General features: G+C 32.0%; 1 protein-coding gene across 19 annotated transcripts in view; it reads left to right on the top strand.

Annotated features, from left to right (window-relative positions):
- Positions 1-18278, top strand: part of PRKACB (protein kinase cAMP-activated catalytic subunit beta) — a 172457-nt gene that overhangs the window by 95345 nt on the left and 58834 nt on the right. For 4 of the 19 annotated variants that reach the window (XM_031936721.1, XM_031936720.1, XM_031936718.1 and 1 more), the window contains exons 1-3: positions 7747-8066; positions 16407-16430; positions 18149-18172. The exons of 5 other annotated variants lie outside the window; for them this stretch is intronic. In XM_031936721.1, coding sequence (XP_031792581.1) covers positions 8060-8066; positions 16407-16430; positions 18149-18172 — 55 coding nt within the window. In that variant the 5' untranslated portion in view covers positions 7747-8059. Of the gene's footprint in view, positions 1-7357; positions 7476-7746; positions 8067-16406; positions 16431-18148; positions 18173-18278 lie in introns of those variants that run through there. 10 more of the 19 variants (XM_031936719.1, XM_031936717.1, XM_031936716.1 and 7 more) reach the window with 5 other exon arrangements.

The following is an 18278-nucleotide window of genomic DNA, read 5'->3' as shown; positions in this document are numbered from 1 at the left end:
CAATGTCTGTACTTTTCAGCCTGAATCACCAACCCAGATTATCCTTTCCTCTTTGATAAAGCCTCCTTAAGCGTATATTCCTACTCGTGAGCTACAGACCTATCACTAAAATCTATGAAAGAGATTTTTGTAATTCTGAACCTCAGAGAGGATGGAGTCTAGGAGTTAATCCCTTTCAGAATTCGTGTTTCGTTTTTTAATGCAGATCTATTTACCTTCTTTCCTTTAATTATCTCTGTTTACCACAGAGTATTGAAAAGGCATGGCCCTTACGAAGCCTCAAAAGATTTTGTTAAATCATTCCCCCAAGGTAATGGATGCCTACCAGCCTTACATTTGCATAATTAAATTGTCCACTGAAATGATTCTTCCCACAGCAAAGATCTGTTTCAAGCCAATTGTTTTTTCCCTGATAGAGAAGCATTTGACAGCTTTTTTTTAAAATTGAGGTATGTTTTCATAACCATACAAATACCTCATTATGTGTATAGTTCAGCATTAATTAGTAAATTTAAGGATTTGCACAACTATCAGCACAAATCAGTTTTAGAACATTTACATCACCCACAAAGTTCTTTTGTTACCCATATCCAGTCAATCCCCACTCTCACCTCAAGCTCAGATAAACACTGATCTGCTTTCTATCTCTATAGATTTTCATTTCTGGATGTTTTATATAAATGGAATTATGTAATATGTAGTCTTTTGCTTTTGGCTTCTTTCACTAGAATAATATTTTTGAGGTTCATCCATGTTATAGAATATATTAATAGTTGGTTCCAATTTATTGTTGAATTACAATATGTTGTATGGATATAATGCATTTTGTTTATCCATTCTGCAATTGATGCACATCAGAATTAGTTTGTTTTTGGCTATTTGGATAATGTTGCTATAAATATTTGAAAACAAGTCTGTGTGGACATATTTTTATTGCTCTTGGGTAGATATCTAGAAGTAGAATTTCTAGGTCATATAGTAAATTTATGTTTTAAAGAAATTGCCAAATTGTTTCTCAAAGTGGTGGTACCATTTTATGTTTTCACCAGTAATGTAAGAGGGTTCCAGTTTTTTCACATGCTCATCAACACTTGGTATCATCAGTCTTTCGTTCTTTCTTTTTTTTTTTTTTTAACTGAAACAAAGTCTCACTCTGTCACCCAGGCTGGAGTGCAGTGGCGATTCTCCTGTCTTAGTCTCCTGAGTAGCTGGCATCACGGGTGTGTGTTTTTGGTAGAGATGGGGTTTTACTATGTTGGTCAGGCTGGGCTTGAGCTCCTGACCTCAAGTAATCCACCCGCCTCAGCCTCCCAAGTGCTGAGATTACAGGCATAAGCCACTGTACCCAGCTCATCAATCATTTTGCTTATGGCCATTACGTGGGTGTGAATCCATTGTTCACAATTGTTTCACTTTGTATTTCCCTAATAACTTTATGATGTTGAGAATATTTTCAAGTTTTTATAACCCATTTGTGTATGTACCTTGGAGAAATGTATTTTCAAATCTTTCCACTTTCAAAATTGAGTTGTTTTTCTTCTTATTATGAAGTCTCAAGAATTCTTTGTATATTCTGAACTAAGTTCTTTTCCATAAATATAAATTTCAAATATTTCCTTCTAGTCTATCTTATGTTGTCATTTTAAAAAATTGTATACTTGAAGAGCAAAATTTGTAATTTTAGTGAAGTCAAATTTATCATTTTTTCCTTTTGGGATTGTACTTTTGGTACCAGATCTTAAGAAATTTGTATCTAACCCAAAGTAATGAAGATTTTCAATCTGTACTTCCTTCTAAAAGTCTGTTTTTTGAGTTAATTTTTATATATGGTGTGAAGTATGAATTGAAGTTCTTTTTTTCAGTATGTATATCCATTTTTACCGCACTACTTGTTAAAAAGAATTTCCTTTCTCTATTTAATTATCTTGGCATCTTTCTCAAAAATCAGTTGACCATAAATGAAAGGGTTCATTTCTGAATTCTCAATTCTGTCCCAGTGAACTACATGTCTGTCCTTATTCCTATACTACACTGTCTTGATTACTGTAACTTTAAGGTAAGTTTTAAAATCAAGTAATGTAAGTCCTCCAACTTTGTTCTTCTTTTATCAAAATTATTTTGTCTATTTTGGGGTCCTTTGCATTTTCATGTAAATTTTCGGGTCAATTTGTCAGTTTCTAAAGAAAAGCTTTATTAGATTTTCATAGAGGTTATATATTTAGTCCATGAATTAACTTGTAGAGAATTGTTATTTTAACAACATTGAGTCTTGGAATCCATGAACTTGAAATGTCTTTCCATTTATTTACATATTATTTAATTTCTTTAGTGTTCAAGTCTTGTAAAAATGATTTCTAAGTATTTTATTTGTTGATATGTGAATGGAGCTATGTCTTAATTTCACATTTGGATTGTTTGTTGCTAGTATATATAAATGTTATTGATTTTTATATTGATCTTATATCATCCTATGATGTAGCTAAACTCAGTTTTTAGTTCTAGTTGTTTATAGATTTCTTATAATTTTCTACATATAGAATAATTTCATCTGCAAATAAAGACAGTTTTATTTCTTCTTTATCCTTTAATATCTATTTTCTTGCCTCATTGCACTGGCTAAATTTCCCAGTACAAAGATGCGTGGAAGTGGTGAATGCCTTATGCCCTATCTTAAGGGGAAAGCATTACATCTTTCATCATTAAGTATGACATAAGTATAGAGTTTCCCTGCCCCACATGTCCTTTATCAGTTTGAGGAAGTTCCTTTCTCGTTCTGGTTGTTGAGAGGTTTTCTCATGGCTGTTGGATTTTGTGGAATGCTTCTTCTGCATATATTGAGATGATTATTTGGTTTTATACTTTATTAATATAATGTAGTTCATTCATTGATTTTCAATGTTGAACCAACCTTACCTTTCATGGAATAAATCCCACATGATCATTGTGTATGATCCACTGTATATACTGCTAGATTAAGTTTGCTAGCATTTTGACAAAGGTTTTTGCACTAATGTTTGCAATGTACATTGGTCTGTGGTTTTCTTTTGATCTTTGCCTAACTTTGATATTAGGCCTCTTAGAATGAGTTGGGAAGTATTCCCGCCACTTCTGAATTCTGAAAGAGTTTGTGTAGAGTTGGTACTATCTTTGAAGGTTTCATATAATTAACCAGTGAAGCCATCTCGACTTGAGCTTTTCTTTATGGGAAAAAATTTAGTTACCAATTCAGTATTTGTGTTACAGGTTTATTTACATTTTCTATTTCTTCTTTAGTTAGTGTTGGTAATTTGTGCCTAACAGTTTTTCCATTTCACCTGTTGTTTTATATGGTTGGGATAAGGTTGTTTATAGTATTCCTTTATAATCCTTTTAATTTATCTAGCATCAGTGGTGATTTCATAGTTTCATTACTGATTTCTATAATTAATATCTTCTCTGTTTCCTTTTTATTTATTTTGTTTTGATATTTGGTCAGTCTAGTGAAAGTTTTGTCAATAAGACTTTTGGTTTGATTCATTTTTATCTACTGTTTTTCTATATATTTTGCTGAATATATTATATATAATATGATACTACTATAATATATAATAATCTCTCTATATATGAAGCTTAAGTTACTGATTTGGAACTTTTATTCTTTTTTACTCTAAATGGTTAAAGGTATGAATTTTTTTCTAAACCCTGCTTTATCTACATCCAATAAATGTAGATATGCTGTAGTTTATTTTCATTTACCTCAAAATATTTTTTAATTTCTCTTGGAATGTCTTTGTGATTTAATATCTAAATATTTGGAGATTTCTAAAATTTCTCTCTGTTTTTATTTCTAACTTAATTCTGTTGTGATTATAGAATATATTTTGAAAGAGTTAGCAAACCCTTCAAATTAATTGAGACATTATATTTTCTAGCATTTGCTTAATGTGTAGAATATCCATGTGTGCTTGAAAAGAATGTGTATTCTGCTGATGTTAAATGATGTATTTTATAAATGTCTAGATTTTTTTGATGGTGTTATTTAAGTTGGTTGTCTCTTTTCCAATTTCCTCTCTAGTTTTTCCATCAGTTATTGAGAGAGAAGTATGGAAATCCCCAACTGTTAGTATTAAATTTTTTTCTCCTTCAATTCTGTCCATTTTTATTTTAGTACTGTGGGTGCTCTTCTGTTCAATGCATATGCATTTCTAATTGCCACATTTTTCAGATGTATTGACCTTTTATCATTATAACTGTCCTTTTTGTCTCATAATTTTTCTTGACTTAAAGTCTATTTTGTCTAATATTGATACAGGCATTCCAACTGTCTCATGGTTACTGTTTGCATGATGAATCTTGTTTTTCTCCTTTTACTTTAGCCTATTTATATCTATGAACCTAAAATGTGTCTCTTATAGATGTTATATAGTTTGACCTTGATTTTTATCCAATCTGATTTCTGCCTTTTGATTTGTGTTTCTTCCATTCATAGTTAATGTAATTATTGATATGGTTGGATTTGTATCCTCCATTTTACTGTTTTCTGTCTCATAGTTTTTGTTGTTCCTCTTTTCCCTTTCTACCACCTTCTTTTCTATTATATATATGTAGTGTGACATTTTATTATTCTGTTTTGATTTTTAAAAATAAAATTTAAAAGCATTTTCTTAATATCTGCTTTAGGGATTATAATACACATTTTATCTTGTCATAGTCTACTTCAGGATAGTACTGACTTAATTCTAGTGGAATAGAACTGCTTTGATCCAATATACCTTCATTTCTTTTCCAAATTTGTATTTTTACACATATATTTAGATATTTTATAAACACGGGAATGTAATGTTGTAATTATTGCCTCATACAACTTTAAGTCTCTTAAAGAAATTAAGAGATAACAGAAAAATTTTGTATTTATATAGCCTTTTATTTATATATTTACCATTTTTAGTGCTCTTCATTTGTTTCTGTCAATTTGAGCTATTATCTAGTGTTATTTTTCTCTCAGCTTTAAGGACTTCATTAGGTATTTCTGCTTACAACAAATATCTTCAGTTTTTTGTCTAGGAATGTTTCATTTCACCTTTATTTTTGGAGATAATTTTCCTGGATAGAGAAATGTTGGTGGACAGGTTTGCTTTCTTGTTTCTTTTAGCACTTCATTTGTCTGCCTTCTGGCCCTTCTTATTTCTAATGAGAAGTCATTAATCATATTCTTTTTCCCCTGGACATGATTTGTCATTTTTCTCTTGCTGCTTTCATGACTTTTCTCCTTATCTTTCAACAATTTGACTATGATGTGTCTAAGTGTGAATCTTTTGGATTTTATTCTAGTTGGCATTGGCTGAGCTTCTTGGATCCATAAGGTACTGTTTTCCATCAAATTGGGACATTTTCAGCCATTATTCCTTCAAATGTTTTCTCATCACCCTTTGTCTCCTTTTTTTCTAATTCCCATGAGAAGTATGTTGGTTCCCTTGACATCCCATAAATTTCTCACGCTCTGTCCACTTTCCTCCTGTCTTTTTCTCTCTGTGTCCTTCCAACTGGATGATTTCTATTGCTCTATCTTCCAGTTCACTGATTTGATCTTTTGCTCTTTTAAATCTACTGTTGTGCTTACTATAGTGAGTTTTAAAATTTCAGTTAATTATACTTTTCAAATCTGCACTTTTTATTTTTAAGTAGTTTTTCTTTCTGTATTGAAAGTTTCTATATGTTGTTCATTACTATCATGATTTCCTTTAGGTATTTAACACAGTTTTCTTTTAATTATTTTCATATATTTATAATAGCTATTTTAAAGTCTTTAAAGCCTTTGTCTGCTAAATTATACACCTGGGCCCATTCAGGGACATTTTTTATTGACTGCTTTTTTTCCTCATTGCGGATCACACAAGTTTTTGTCAAAAATGTGTTTTTTAAAATAACATGTGATAGAAGCTCTGGATTTTGACTATTTTTTTCCCTGAGGGTTGGTTTTATTTTTTATTAATAACTTCCTTTGTCTTAATATATGGAATCTATATCCCTCATGATAATATGACTGCTGATTTCTCTGCTTAGTTTTTTTTTCTTATTCTAATTTTTACGTTGTAACCTGGTTTCCTAGAGATTGTCCTGTGTCTCTGTAGCTTAGTTGTTGTTTAATGATTGATCAGAGGTTGCACTCAAACACTGGGCCCAGCCAGTGCTCATGGAACTGTGTAGGAATTGAGGAGCACGTGCAATATTTCGGCCGTTTGGAAGTCTGTACCAGCTTTAACTTTCCACTGGACCCTCTTTCATCTCCTTTGTGCGTGTCATTACCTCTCAGTCAGATTGTATACAGTAAGGTGGGCACACTGGGTAGCCTGGTGAATGTACATAACCTCTGTCTGCCTGTCTCATCTTAACTTACCCTGTTATGTTTCTTGCTATACCACCAATGTGCTGCTTAGCCCTACTAGGGCCATAGCCTTAGACTTGTAGAGCTGGGCACTTTCCTTATTAATTTCTTTCAGTTTGCATTCTTCGTTGACAGTATCACTAATGGGTTTTTTGGCCTCCACTCCAAATCAAATCAGCCCCCTCTCGTGTCAGCCCCTTCCAGAAGTGAAGCTGCTAGTTTTCATGAGCAGCCCTACCCTGGTAGAAGTACTGTCCTGACTGAGCTATAAGGGAGTGGGAGCAGTCCCAGGCAAAAACATCTCTGACTCCCACTGTTTTTAGGCAGAGTTCAGTGGTTCCTCACAATTAAATGTTTCTCAATTTGTTGTTTATGACCTCTCAATTTCCAGAGCCATGAAATCATTTTTTTTGATAATTCTGTCCAGCTTCATAGTTGTTTCTTGGGGAGATTTCCTGACTTACTTCCACATCACCAAAAGTCCTGCCTCACATGGCAGCTGTTAAAATGGCAAGTTCACATGCTGAAGTTCTACTTATCAAGGAACCATTCTATAGATTCTTTGTACCATTTTGGTACAAATTTTGGATCTCTGGTAATCAGAACAATCTGTTCGCCATGCTACCCAGTCAGCCCACCTTGCTATACAATCTGTCATCTGAGTCCTATTTGATATGAGGAATTTTACATTTCTGCAATAATTGCCAGTAACTTTTTTGTGTAGTATTTTCTTTTGAATACCACATGGATGGCATCTGACACTGTTTGTAATGCTGAATTTAATGGAAGTTTACAAATAAGTTATTCTATGATTCTCCTTTAAAAATGCAGATATACATATATGTATATAGTATTATATCCTGTCTCTTCCATAACACAGAATGTTTAAATGGTTAACATTTGTGCTGCAGTATAGCTTCCTGGCTCATGAAAAATGAAAGCTATCAGCGATCTGGGCAATAAGATTCATCGCCAATAGTCACTAGCAACAGCACACAGCATTTTAATATCAGCGAGGTCCGCAGCTAGCAGTAAGAGCTGGTGTAATTGAAAGACGTTTAGGTGCAATCATTCTGCTGTTTGCTCCTTGCCAGGTTCAACATGGGATTGTGTGAGTATTTGAAGAAAACAGCAATTTTTTCATATCTTTGAAAGATATAAAAAGCATAGATTAGTGCTTAAATTTAAGGAATATGGTAATTTAAAATCATGTGGCTCTAAAATAAAAAGGTATTTTATTTATCTGGTTGATTAAAGCTTTAGAAAAGCTATGCCTTTGATACAAGTGAACTGATAATTCTGGTCTAATGTTGCCGTGGTAACAACTCATGCTGATATAATTGAGAACATCTTATACATCCTGGTTCGAACATTTTCTCCCTGCCATTTTGAGTTGTTCTAGTGGTATATGAAGGAGGCTGGGATAACTAGCTTGAAAGAAATTTAATCTAGTTATAGACATCTTTGGCATTAATCTGATGTTTACTAGTGATATCTCATGCTAGGCAGTTATGCTTTGTTTCTAGGGGCTTCTCTTTTTAAAACAAAAGAAAGCTCTTTTCGTTTTCTGTGTGCTGCGTGCTCCAGTGTGTGTGTTTACACCATCGGTTCTTCTCCCTCTAGAGATTAGCATAACTCCCTTTGCTGTTGGATTGTTGTTTTGAGCAATATGTTTTGGAAAGGTTGGTTTTCATCATGAGTGGTAAGTATGCTCTCTGAGACTCTGCAGCTGTTTATTTAAAAAATATATTTATAAGAGGAAAAAATATTTTTAAAGGGACAGCTATAAAGCCAGAGCTACTGTGGATTATATTTTGTGGTGATGCTTTTGTACTTAGGCATTTTAGTAAATTGCCTTCAAAAACCAGTAAGAACTGTAAACAATTCATGTCGCTATTAATAATCAATACCAATAACCAGTTTCTGATTTTCTTTATGGTTCGATTTATTGTATTTGTTGGGCACTGTTATTAATTGTGTTATAAATTAGTAAATAGACTAACCATAAGAGAGGATTTTCTTTTAGTATCTGATCCTGAAGATAATTAGTTTAACTCTCCTTTGATTAGCTTTGTCGTCCTAATGCTAATTTTTGTTAGATTGTTTTTATTAGATTTTTAAAATAGTAATCTTGAAAGTAAGATGCTGCCAAAATTTTGTTGATGTCTTGGTTGTTTTTACCTAAAATTTATTGAGAAATAAGGATTTAATGCTGAAATAATTAGAGTATTTGGTTTTGTAGGTTTTGTTAAAATGTTTAATAAACAGTTTTTGGGGGAAATAGTTTTTTAGAATAAGTACACTTGTGACAACTAGTCTCTTTTTTATTGTAATGTGATTTATTTTTTCTAAATATTTCCAAAACTGTTTTTTTGAGAAAATATACTACAGTATGTACTGCAGTTTATCACAGGGTAAAAGCTGTCACTTCAAGCCAAACCTGCAGCTAAAAATAGATATCCTGTTGTTAGAGTGAAAAATATTTGCTTAGAGCATAATTCATTAGCATCTTTTGCTTAACTAAAGAATAAGATGCTTGGAAGTTAACCTTTGATTCAGATATTTTTAGGAGAAGTAGAATATGGTTTCTCTGATAATATAACAGTCTTATAATTTGCATTTAAAAGATTTGGAATTGGAATTTAGAAACTAAAAGGTGGATTTTTGCTGTATAATGATAGAATTCAAGATTGATGAACCTTTTCTTTCATAACTGGAGATCACCTCATTATAACCAATAAACATTCTTTATCTTGCTGCAGTACAATATATCTTAAACATTGTTATATATTTGTTTATAGAATAATACTAGGTATTAAAGGGACATTTTAACATGCAGAATATTAAGAATTAACTGGATTGTTGTTTTCCTGTTACTGACATAGATCTTTCTGATCTGCTGTTCTAAATTTGAACTAATATTACAAAATCAACATAGCATTCCTTAGGATTTCTATGGATATCAAACTGAATATACCTGGTTATCATACATATTTTTATTTGAATCAGGCCAATGTATATTTTCTCTTTGAAAATTTGGCATATAATCTAGAATCTTTAGGTAACCACTGTGGTATTCTGGTGGTTTTACAACAGGATGGATTGGATTTAGCTGAAGAAAAATGTTGTTGCTTCACTATTGCTTTATTTTTCTTTAAAAAGCTATGCATTATAGATAGTGTTTGATATATTTGATTATATTGGCCTTCTCTTCTAGCCATTTTATATCACAGTAATCATAGTAATCACAGCTAGGCATTCTGACTTTGTCGAGATTGCCCAATTTCAACTGATTTTAATCATGTCATAAATGGTTAAATGCCCTAGCCATTTCAAAATGTGGAAAATTAAAAGTGAAGTGTGGTTTTATTTGTAAAAATAAGCAAGTGCTAGGCCTTTTAATCTAAGTCTGTCACTACACATGTGGTATTTTTGTGTATGTGGTACTTTTCTCGTTATAAGGCTATTCCTTTTATCCTTTGCCAATGAAATGTTGGTTTTCTCTGAGAATCCATCTTTCGCCTTCTTTTGATGCTACATTCTCTCCAAAAAATCTCATCCATGCCTACGTTTTCAATCATTACCTGAACATTCAGTTCAAAAGTGGATTTTCTTCTATCATCCCTAAATCTGCTCCATTTTCATTGACTCTGATATCTGTTAATGATCTCACTGCCCATGCAGGAAGTGAAAACAGAAACCTTGGTCATTTCTAGCTTGTTTCTTACCCTCAGACATGAACTCAGTCATTAAGTTCTATTGATTCTACATCAGAAATCACTCAATATTCTCCAGTCTTACTGACTCTGGGAAGGCTTCTAGATCTCTTCTCAATCCTATTACAATAACTGCACCACTGGTCTCCCAGCTTCCAATTTTATATCTTCCAGGCCGTTTTCCACACTGAAAGTTTTAAAATGGAAATATACCCATTTTTTAACCTAACGTGAAAACTTTCAATTATTCCCTATTGCCTTTAAAATAAAAGTTAAACTCCTTATTAGGTCATATGCAATCAATGACTTACCTTTCTGGTTTTATTTGCAAAATCTCTCTCACAAGTTTTGATCTAGCCATACTATATTACATATGATTCCTTGCTACCTTTCCATATTTATAGTCTTTATCATAAAAATTCAGAGAACCAGTTAGTATCTCTGACACTGACCCTGTAGAATTAGGTGATTTCTCTGTACTCCCAAAGCACACTTACAAACTATAACAATTATTGTATTATATTCAAATTATAAATTTGTGTGTCACTTTCTAATCTCTAAATGTTGAACTCAAGTCAAGGATAGTGCCTTATTCATTGTATGTGTCTAGTAGTCACCCCAGTACCCCAAACACAGTAAAGAACCCAATAAATACTTATAGAATTAATGATAAACTAAATATAATTCATTTTTACGTACTTGAACACTTTCCTTACATTGCCAATGAAAAATATCAGTGTGGGTTTTGATTTTTTTGGTTCAAAAAATGCAGTAACCATAGTATTTACTTGTTCCTTCATCAACTTTGTAGGATAAAGTCATATAAAATGCTTAAGAAACCAAGTTGTACCAGTCAGTACCTTTATCTTTCAAGTATTTAAAAAAATTGGTCATAAGTGTGAAAAGAGCCTTCACTTTCTAAATGTTTTTCTTACTCATAACCTTTTTTGTGAAGTTTTTGCTCTTGTTAAGCAAACAAGGTCTATAAAGAAATACTAAAGGAACCTCTCTAGAAATCAGTCAAACTATTGTAAGACCCTTTTGTTTAGAGGACGTAGCAACTTACTCAAATAAGCTTAAGCAGAAGAAGATACAGGTATTGGGATGCAGAGTATGTCATGGAGCTCAAAGGCAAAAGTAGAATTGAGCTGTCCCAAAGAGGAGAATTTATTTGAAAAGCTGACTGGAATCATAATAGTACCTTTCTCAGTTTTTCTCTCTGAGATCACATGATGTCTACTTTTTTCCTTGTATTTGCTTTATTATCCTCACTATGTAGTGAATAGGTTTCTCTGATGCTTGTGCAAAGTGGAACTTAGTCATCTGAAAGTTTCAAAGTTTATGTGCTTTCCTAGTTTATGTGCTTATTGATATAACTAGCATCTTTATTTCAAAATCCTGGGTGAGAACCCTGGCCCAGCTGTAGTTGAGGGCAAATCTCTGAAAAAGAAGGCATGAATCTGCTATGAATTACAACACCATACAGACTTGAATACCAACACTTCATTAATTTCCCTTTCTGGATTCTGACTGAAAATCCTATAAGAAAAAAAAAAAAGTGGGAAAGCAGTACATCATTTCTGAAATTAAAGATGGTTATTTGCCCAAATATGTACAAGATTTTGATGATCAGACTCCAAAGTCTAATTAACAGTTTTAATTTGAGTAGCTTTTCTTCATGGAAAAGAAATAAACAGTAGTTTCACCCTCACTAACTTGGAGGGATGAGGAAAATAAGTGGAAGATCCAATACTGCTCATTACTTTCATTCTAAAACAGCTATAGTGGGACAACCAAGAATGTATTAGGCCATTTCAAGTTGAAAAGTAGCCTCTCTTTAAATATAGAAGGCTCTTTCCTGATGTAGAAGGCATCACTACCAGCAAGGAATCCTATAGTCCTGGCCACATTCCTATTTATGAAGGTCACTGGATTACTTAACTGATAATGTAAAATATGTATACACTAAATGATGTGAAGATTTAGTCTAATAGCACCTAAATAGGAAGTGAGACGGGCCAAAGAAAAAACACTTACCTTATTTGGGGCATTTGTAAAGTTTTGAAAAGCTTATAATTGTTCATGAATGAATAAACAAGAAAAGCAACAATGCAGAACCTGTAAAAGAGGTTATACACCATAAAACGATAAAGTCACAGTCTTCAGGAGGTAGAGAATGAACTTATATTTAGAAAATATTTGTGCAGGAGAGTATAACACAAAAAGTTATAGATTCCATCTGTGTTAATTCTTAAAATTTTAAGTGAGTATGGAGTTAGTGAACTAAGACATGAAACAAAGATAAAACAAGAACCTAGAATGAAAAGATTACTGGCTGAGAGGCAGGAATGGAAAAGAAGCATAATGATGTGATAGGGAGAAGTTATAAGAAAATAAACCTGGCATTTTCAGAATATAAAGCTGCATTAGAGGCAGTAAAAAGCAGAATAATCACTGCAGAAAAGCAAATTAATAATGTGAAGATCTATCCAGATAGACCCTAATAGAATGTAGAGGAAATGGACAAGATAAAAATTATAAGATGAAAAGTATGTTACATAAAAGCAGGACAAAAAATTTAAAAAGAAAACAAAAAGAAATTTTACAAATTGGATGGTTAGCATTCCAATAGAACAGAACAGATATGATTTATAGAATAGAAGCAATAATAAAAAATATGATTCAGGAAAACTTGTTAGTTGAAGAAAAACCTGAATCTGTAAATTGAAAGACCTCATTTTGCTTTGACAAGATTAACAAAGATGCCAGTACCTAAATATATCCTGGTGAGTATTTGGAATTTCCAGCATAAAAAAAATGAAATCCATAAACATTCTGGTGTCTTTTTATCTTACAATTTTAACATGAAGCTTGTCCTATAAAGAAAAAAATTCAAAATTGGAGACTAGATAACTTAAAAATCTTTTCAGGCAGAAATTATTGAAGATCAACAGCACCTTGAAATGCTGAATAAACTGTAACAAGTGCCCTTTTAAATGAATACCTGAATTTACTCTTTAAGTGAATTCTAATTTAGTTAGAATTAAAATAAATTCCCAAAGTGCAAAAATTGAAGTAGTAAATGAAAACCAGAGCTGTAAGGGGGAGCATACTTCAACTGCCCTGAGGACATTTTTAGACCTTGGCGGGGCTTTCGTTTCAAATGGCCTCACAGAGATGGAAGACAGGTTGTTTAATGTATGCAGTTTAGGATTTCTTAGCACCCTGTATAAAGCCGGGATCCTGCAAGGATCATAACCTCAGTGAAAGCTTAGATTAGAAAGTAAAACGTCTCCACTGACAAAAGGAGAAAATAAGGAAGCTTGTGTTTCTTGGCTTTGGTTCCTTGGAGCAGGGGAGGGATGTGTGTGCATGTGTAGGATGCCTCTTCTGAGAATTTTTAATCAACTGCCTCATCTCAAGCACGTTTCAGTTTTTAATCTGTATTAATTGTGTGGTCTAGGAACCACCAATAAAATACATTACCAGAACAGTTGCAGGCTTGTAACATATACTCTGTACCAGGCAGAAGCTAATACAAAACCCTGTACTGGGACACATCCTCAGACCAAGACCTGCAGGTTTCTCGCAGATAAAGCCCCACTGAACTTTGTGTTCACAATTCAGAAACAAAAATAGACACACACACACACACACACACACTTACACACATACTGCAAATGATATTTAGATACAACAGGATTAGAACCTGCTAATAATGTCAGTAGACATAGTAAAATTATCACATATCTCTACTATATTAAATTAGTGACATAAAAATAAATATAAGAGGGAAAAATGTATATAATTCTAACAGAGCCTTAAAATATACAAAACAAAATTGACCTATGTAGGAGAAATTTTATAGATATAGATAGAGAATTCTTACCCAGTAATTAAAGAATACACAGGAATATGTAGAATACTTACAAAATTAATCATATGACTAAACGTATTCAACAAGTTTCAAATAATTGATATACAGGCTACAGTGTATCAATTCTTAATTACTTAATTACCACAAGGTAATTAAGTTCAATCAGTAATAAAAAGCTTTAAAAAATCACACAAATATATACATTTGGAGATTTAAAAATTTTAAATAACTTACAAAGAATTAACTGGTAAATTTAAGGTATAACTATGTATCAGAACTTGTGAGGTGCAGCCAAAGTGGATATAGAGTTAAATTTTAAGTGCTTAAATTAGGAAAAAGAAAGATATTCATGATATAAGAAAACAAGTTTAAAAAGCCACATGGTTAATCAAAAGAAGAAAGAAACTAATAAAGACATGAGCAAAGATCAGTGGGTAGAATAGAAAATAAATATACATGAGAATCAAAGATTAGTTTATGGAAAAATATTTTAAAGGACTAATTAGAACTATATCTATTTTAAAAATTGAATCACAGAAACTTTATTCAGAACTTAACAAAATTAGGACTGGAGAGTTTTACATACAACTTTTAGGAAACATTCAAAGAACAAGAATTTCAATCTTGTATGAAATTTTCCAGTGCATTGAAAAAGAGAAAACACTCTTAAATTCGTTTATTGATTCTAGGATAGTTTTACAAGTCAAGTATAGGAAAAGAAAATTAGTTAGATACATTTTCTCTGAAGTTGGGAATAGGAAAAGGATGCCCACTGCCATTGTTTCTGTACATCATTGCACTGTTAGTCATAACCCGAGCAGTAAAACAAGAAAAACATGGACAGAGCCAAATTGTCATTATTCACAAATGATTTGTGATTGGTTACAAAAAAGACCCCAGTGAATCTACCAATGTGATTTCAGAATTGGTAAGAGTCTGGCAAGATTGCCAGACATAAAAAAGAAAATCAATATATAAACATCAACTATGTTCTATACATCAGCAACAAACAAAAAAGGTAATTTTTTAAAATCTCCCTTTTACAATAGCAACCAAAGTGCTAAATAACCTAGGTATAAATCTAATAAAAGTGTAATGAGACCTTTAAGGGAAAAAGTATAGAATTCTACCAAGGGATATTTACCTAATCTTTAACGATAAGATATTATTTTTTATACTCGTTAGATTAGCAAAAAATGGAAAGTCCAACATTAACAAATTTTGTTGTGGATATAGGGCATCAAGGATATGGTGGAACAATAAATTGATGCTACTATTTATTGAGCCATTTGTTACTGCCAAAGTTGACACTGTGCATTCCCTATCATCTAGGAATCCATTCTTAACTCTATATTGTCGGGCAACAAGACAAAATATTTGAATTCAGGCCTTTCTGGAAAATCCTTGACATATGATTGTAGTAGATATAATACTCCTACAGGAAACAGCTTTATTGAACAATTAAGGAAGTAAAATATACTTCAAGGAGCATTTCAGAGGTTGCCTGGGTCATTAGTTTTATGACTATAAATTTACTTTGAGTTTTCATTACAGAATTATATAGGAAACATCACTTGTCAAACATGGCATGGATGGCCTACAAAATCCACAACATCCCCAGATGGAGAGCTGTTGGGAGAGAAAGCATGTACATATGATTAGTTGTGAATGAATACACTGTGTGAATTCATAGTGTATCCATCTATCCATGTAGATGCGAGTCAAATAAGTTAATGTATTTCTATTAGAATGATTATTTAAATATATATCTCATTAAAAGTTAATATTTTTCCATCTAAAACTATAATAAAAATTTTTATTTTTCACAGTTTAGTGAGTCAGTCAATTATGCTGTTCCCTTGTACTAAGACTTGATGAAAAATTAACAAGTAATAAAACACAGAGAGGAAAGAAGAGTAAAATAAATATTGTAATAGGAAGTGTAACTTTCATTGCCTATTAAACTTGCAAATAATCATATATATGTGACTTTAGTCTTTATAGAAAGACTAATAAATCATCTTAGAAATCAAAAGTAGGCATAGTACAATCCAATAAACTGTACAATTACAACTGAAGTATTAAAGTTGTTTTTTATACCCACTATCATTTTTAAGGTTATAGTGAATTTAGTTTGAATCAGTATGTTTAATATGATGAGGCAAGTGCCCCTTCAGCAAAGTGAACACAATTATTCGTCAGTTGCAAAGGATAGAAGATGATAATGTATTAACACATTTCCAGAGAAAAGTTTTGGTTGGTTTTAAAAAAAGGATATCCAAAGAATTTCTTGTAATCCTTATATAAAACATTTTTGGTATGTATATTCAATTGTTATATCATTCTATTTCTATGTGCAGTACAGTAGCGAACATGTATAGATGGGTAATTTCTTGTAGGTATGTTATTTTATATGTTATTTAATCTCTGTTTATTCTTTTTGATCAAGCACGCAAATCATCAGATGCATCTGGTAGGAAAACCTTTTTTTACAGAATAATTCTGTTACTTTGATTATTATCATAAGCTAAATTTTTATGAGATATTTTGTGGCAATTAGAATATTTTGTATGAGTTTTTATAGTTCCATTTACTGAAAATATTTTTAGTGTGTACGTATGTGGGGAGGGGGAGAGTATTTTTAGAAATACCAAATAGAGCTCTAAAGAGGTAGATGTTTGAATAGGGGTGGAAGAAGACAGACTAATGCATTCCCCTAGATTTACACTTTCCAGATATTTTGGCAAGATTTTGGAAGAAATTGTTCTCTTCTGTTATTTAATGATAGAACTTGGTATTTGCATAGGTAACCTACCTTAGTTTCCATCCTGTTTTGTTCTTTCTGGCATACACTAAATAATTATTAAATAGAATAATACTTTTATTACGGTAAAGGAGAGAGATGAAAATAATGACAAAGACAGTAGAAGGAACATGAATTATTACCTTCTCAGTAACAAATTTTTAAACTGTTATTACAAAAATGACACTATTAAAAACACATTATTGTTTGTGGTTCCTAATATTTTATCATTCTCTAATAGAAAATTTTTAATAGCCCTGTTCCTTATTCCCTACAAAAATAGCCATCAAGGTCTAACATATTGAGACCTCTAATTCTCATCATCCCTCATTATTTTATCTGATTCCCCTCTTCCTTAGCAAAATACCTTGCCTTCTATTTCTAGGGAGAAATAGAATCTAGCAACTGTGAACTAACTCAGTTTACTCCTGTTTTTACCCATGCATTGAAAAGCACATCACTATGCCAAAAAATATCTCCCTGATTCGGCACCTGCTTGCCTGTGCACTTCATCTCCCACTGATGTTTTACATGTACCCAATGCTACAGTTATTACAAGTCAGTTGCTGTTTCCTGGATAAACCATGCTCTTCTTCCATGCCATTTATATAAGATCACCTCAGCCTAGGAGATCTTTTTCCCCAACTTTATCTGCCAGAGGAGTTCTTTATCTTTCAAGATTCAGCACAAATGCTGTGTCATCTATTATGCCTTACCTTACTGTCCAAGAATTTCCCCCTCCCAGCTCTCACAGCACCTTATAATTGCCTTTGTTGTAGTCTTTGTCACATTCCATTATGATGATTCATGTAAGCTTCTCATTTCCTTAACAGTGGAAATATGTTTATTCTTTGTAGTATTCAGAGTCTAGCTCAGAATCTGACACCACTAAATGGTGCTCAATAAATATTGTTGAAAGGATTGTTAAACCAGCACTGAGGAAGTGGAATGACTGAAAAATACTAAAGTCTTTCAAAAGGAAGAAACCAGGTGTTATAATGCATAATGTCTTTCCTACAGTATATTTTGACTGAATAACAGAACTCCAGAGATGGTATTGCAATAGTTACAGGATATGTATGTCAATACTTGCTTTTTAATATTGTTGTTATGAGGACTATTGTTGTGAGAACTTAAAGTTTTTGTTAGTTGTTTTAAGGAAAATAAGATTATTGATTTTGGCACTATAACAGTAGTTACTTATTTTTATTTCTTTACTCTTTAATTTTAAGATAACTTATTTGAATACAGATAATCAAATAATTGTATTTCTGTATTAACATTTTATTTCTGTATATGATATTCTGAAAAAAAGCGTATTGGTGACTTCATGCTAATATGTTATTCATATAATTTAATCATTGTCTAATTTATTTTTTGGACACAAGCTTGCTCCTCTTCAGAAATATCTGGTAGGCAATTACTTTTTAATAAAACAAATATTACCTTTAAAATTTTTTATTTATTGTCTGCAAGTTTTTATTTTCCTTATAAAGTTATACATTTTAAGTATATCAA

This window comes from Piliocolobus tephrosceles, chromosome 1, assembly GCF_002776525.5.
Source record: "Piliocolobus tephrosceles isolate RC106 chromosome 1, ASM277652v3, whole genome shotgun sequence".
In the NCBI taxonomy this organism is placed as follows: Eukaryota; Metazoa; Chordata; class Mammalia; order Primates; family Cercopithecidae; genus Piliocolobus; species Piliocolobus tephrosceles.
This window is presented reverse-complemented; position numbering and strand designations above follow the sequence as displayed.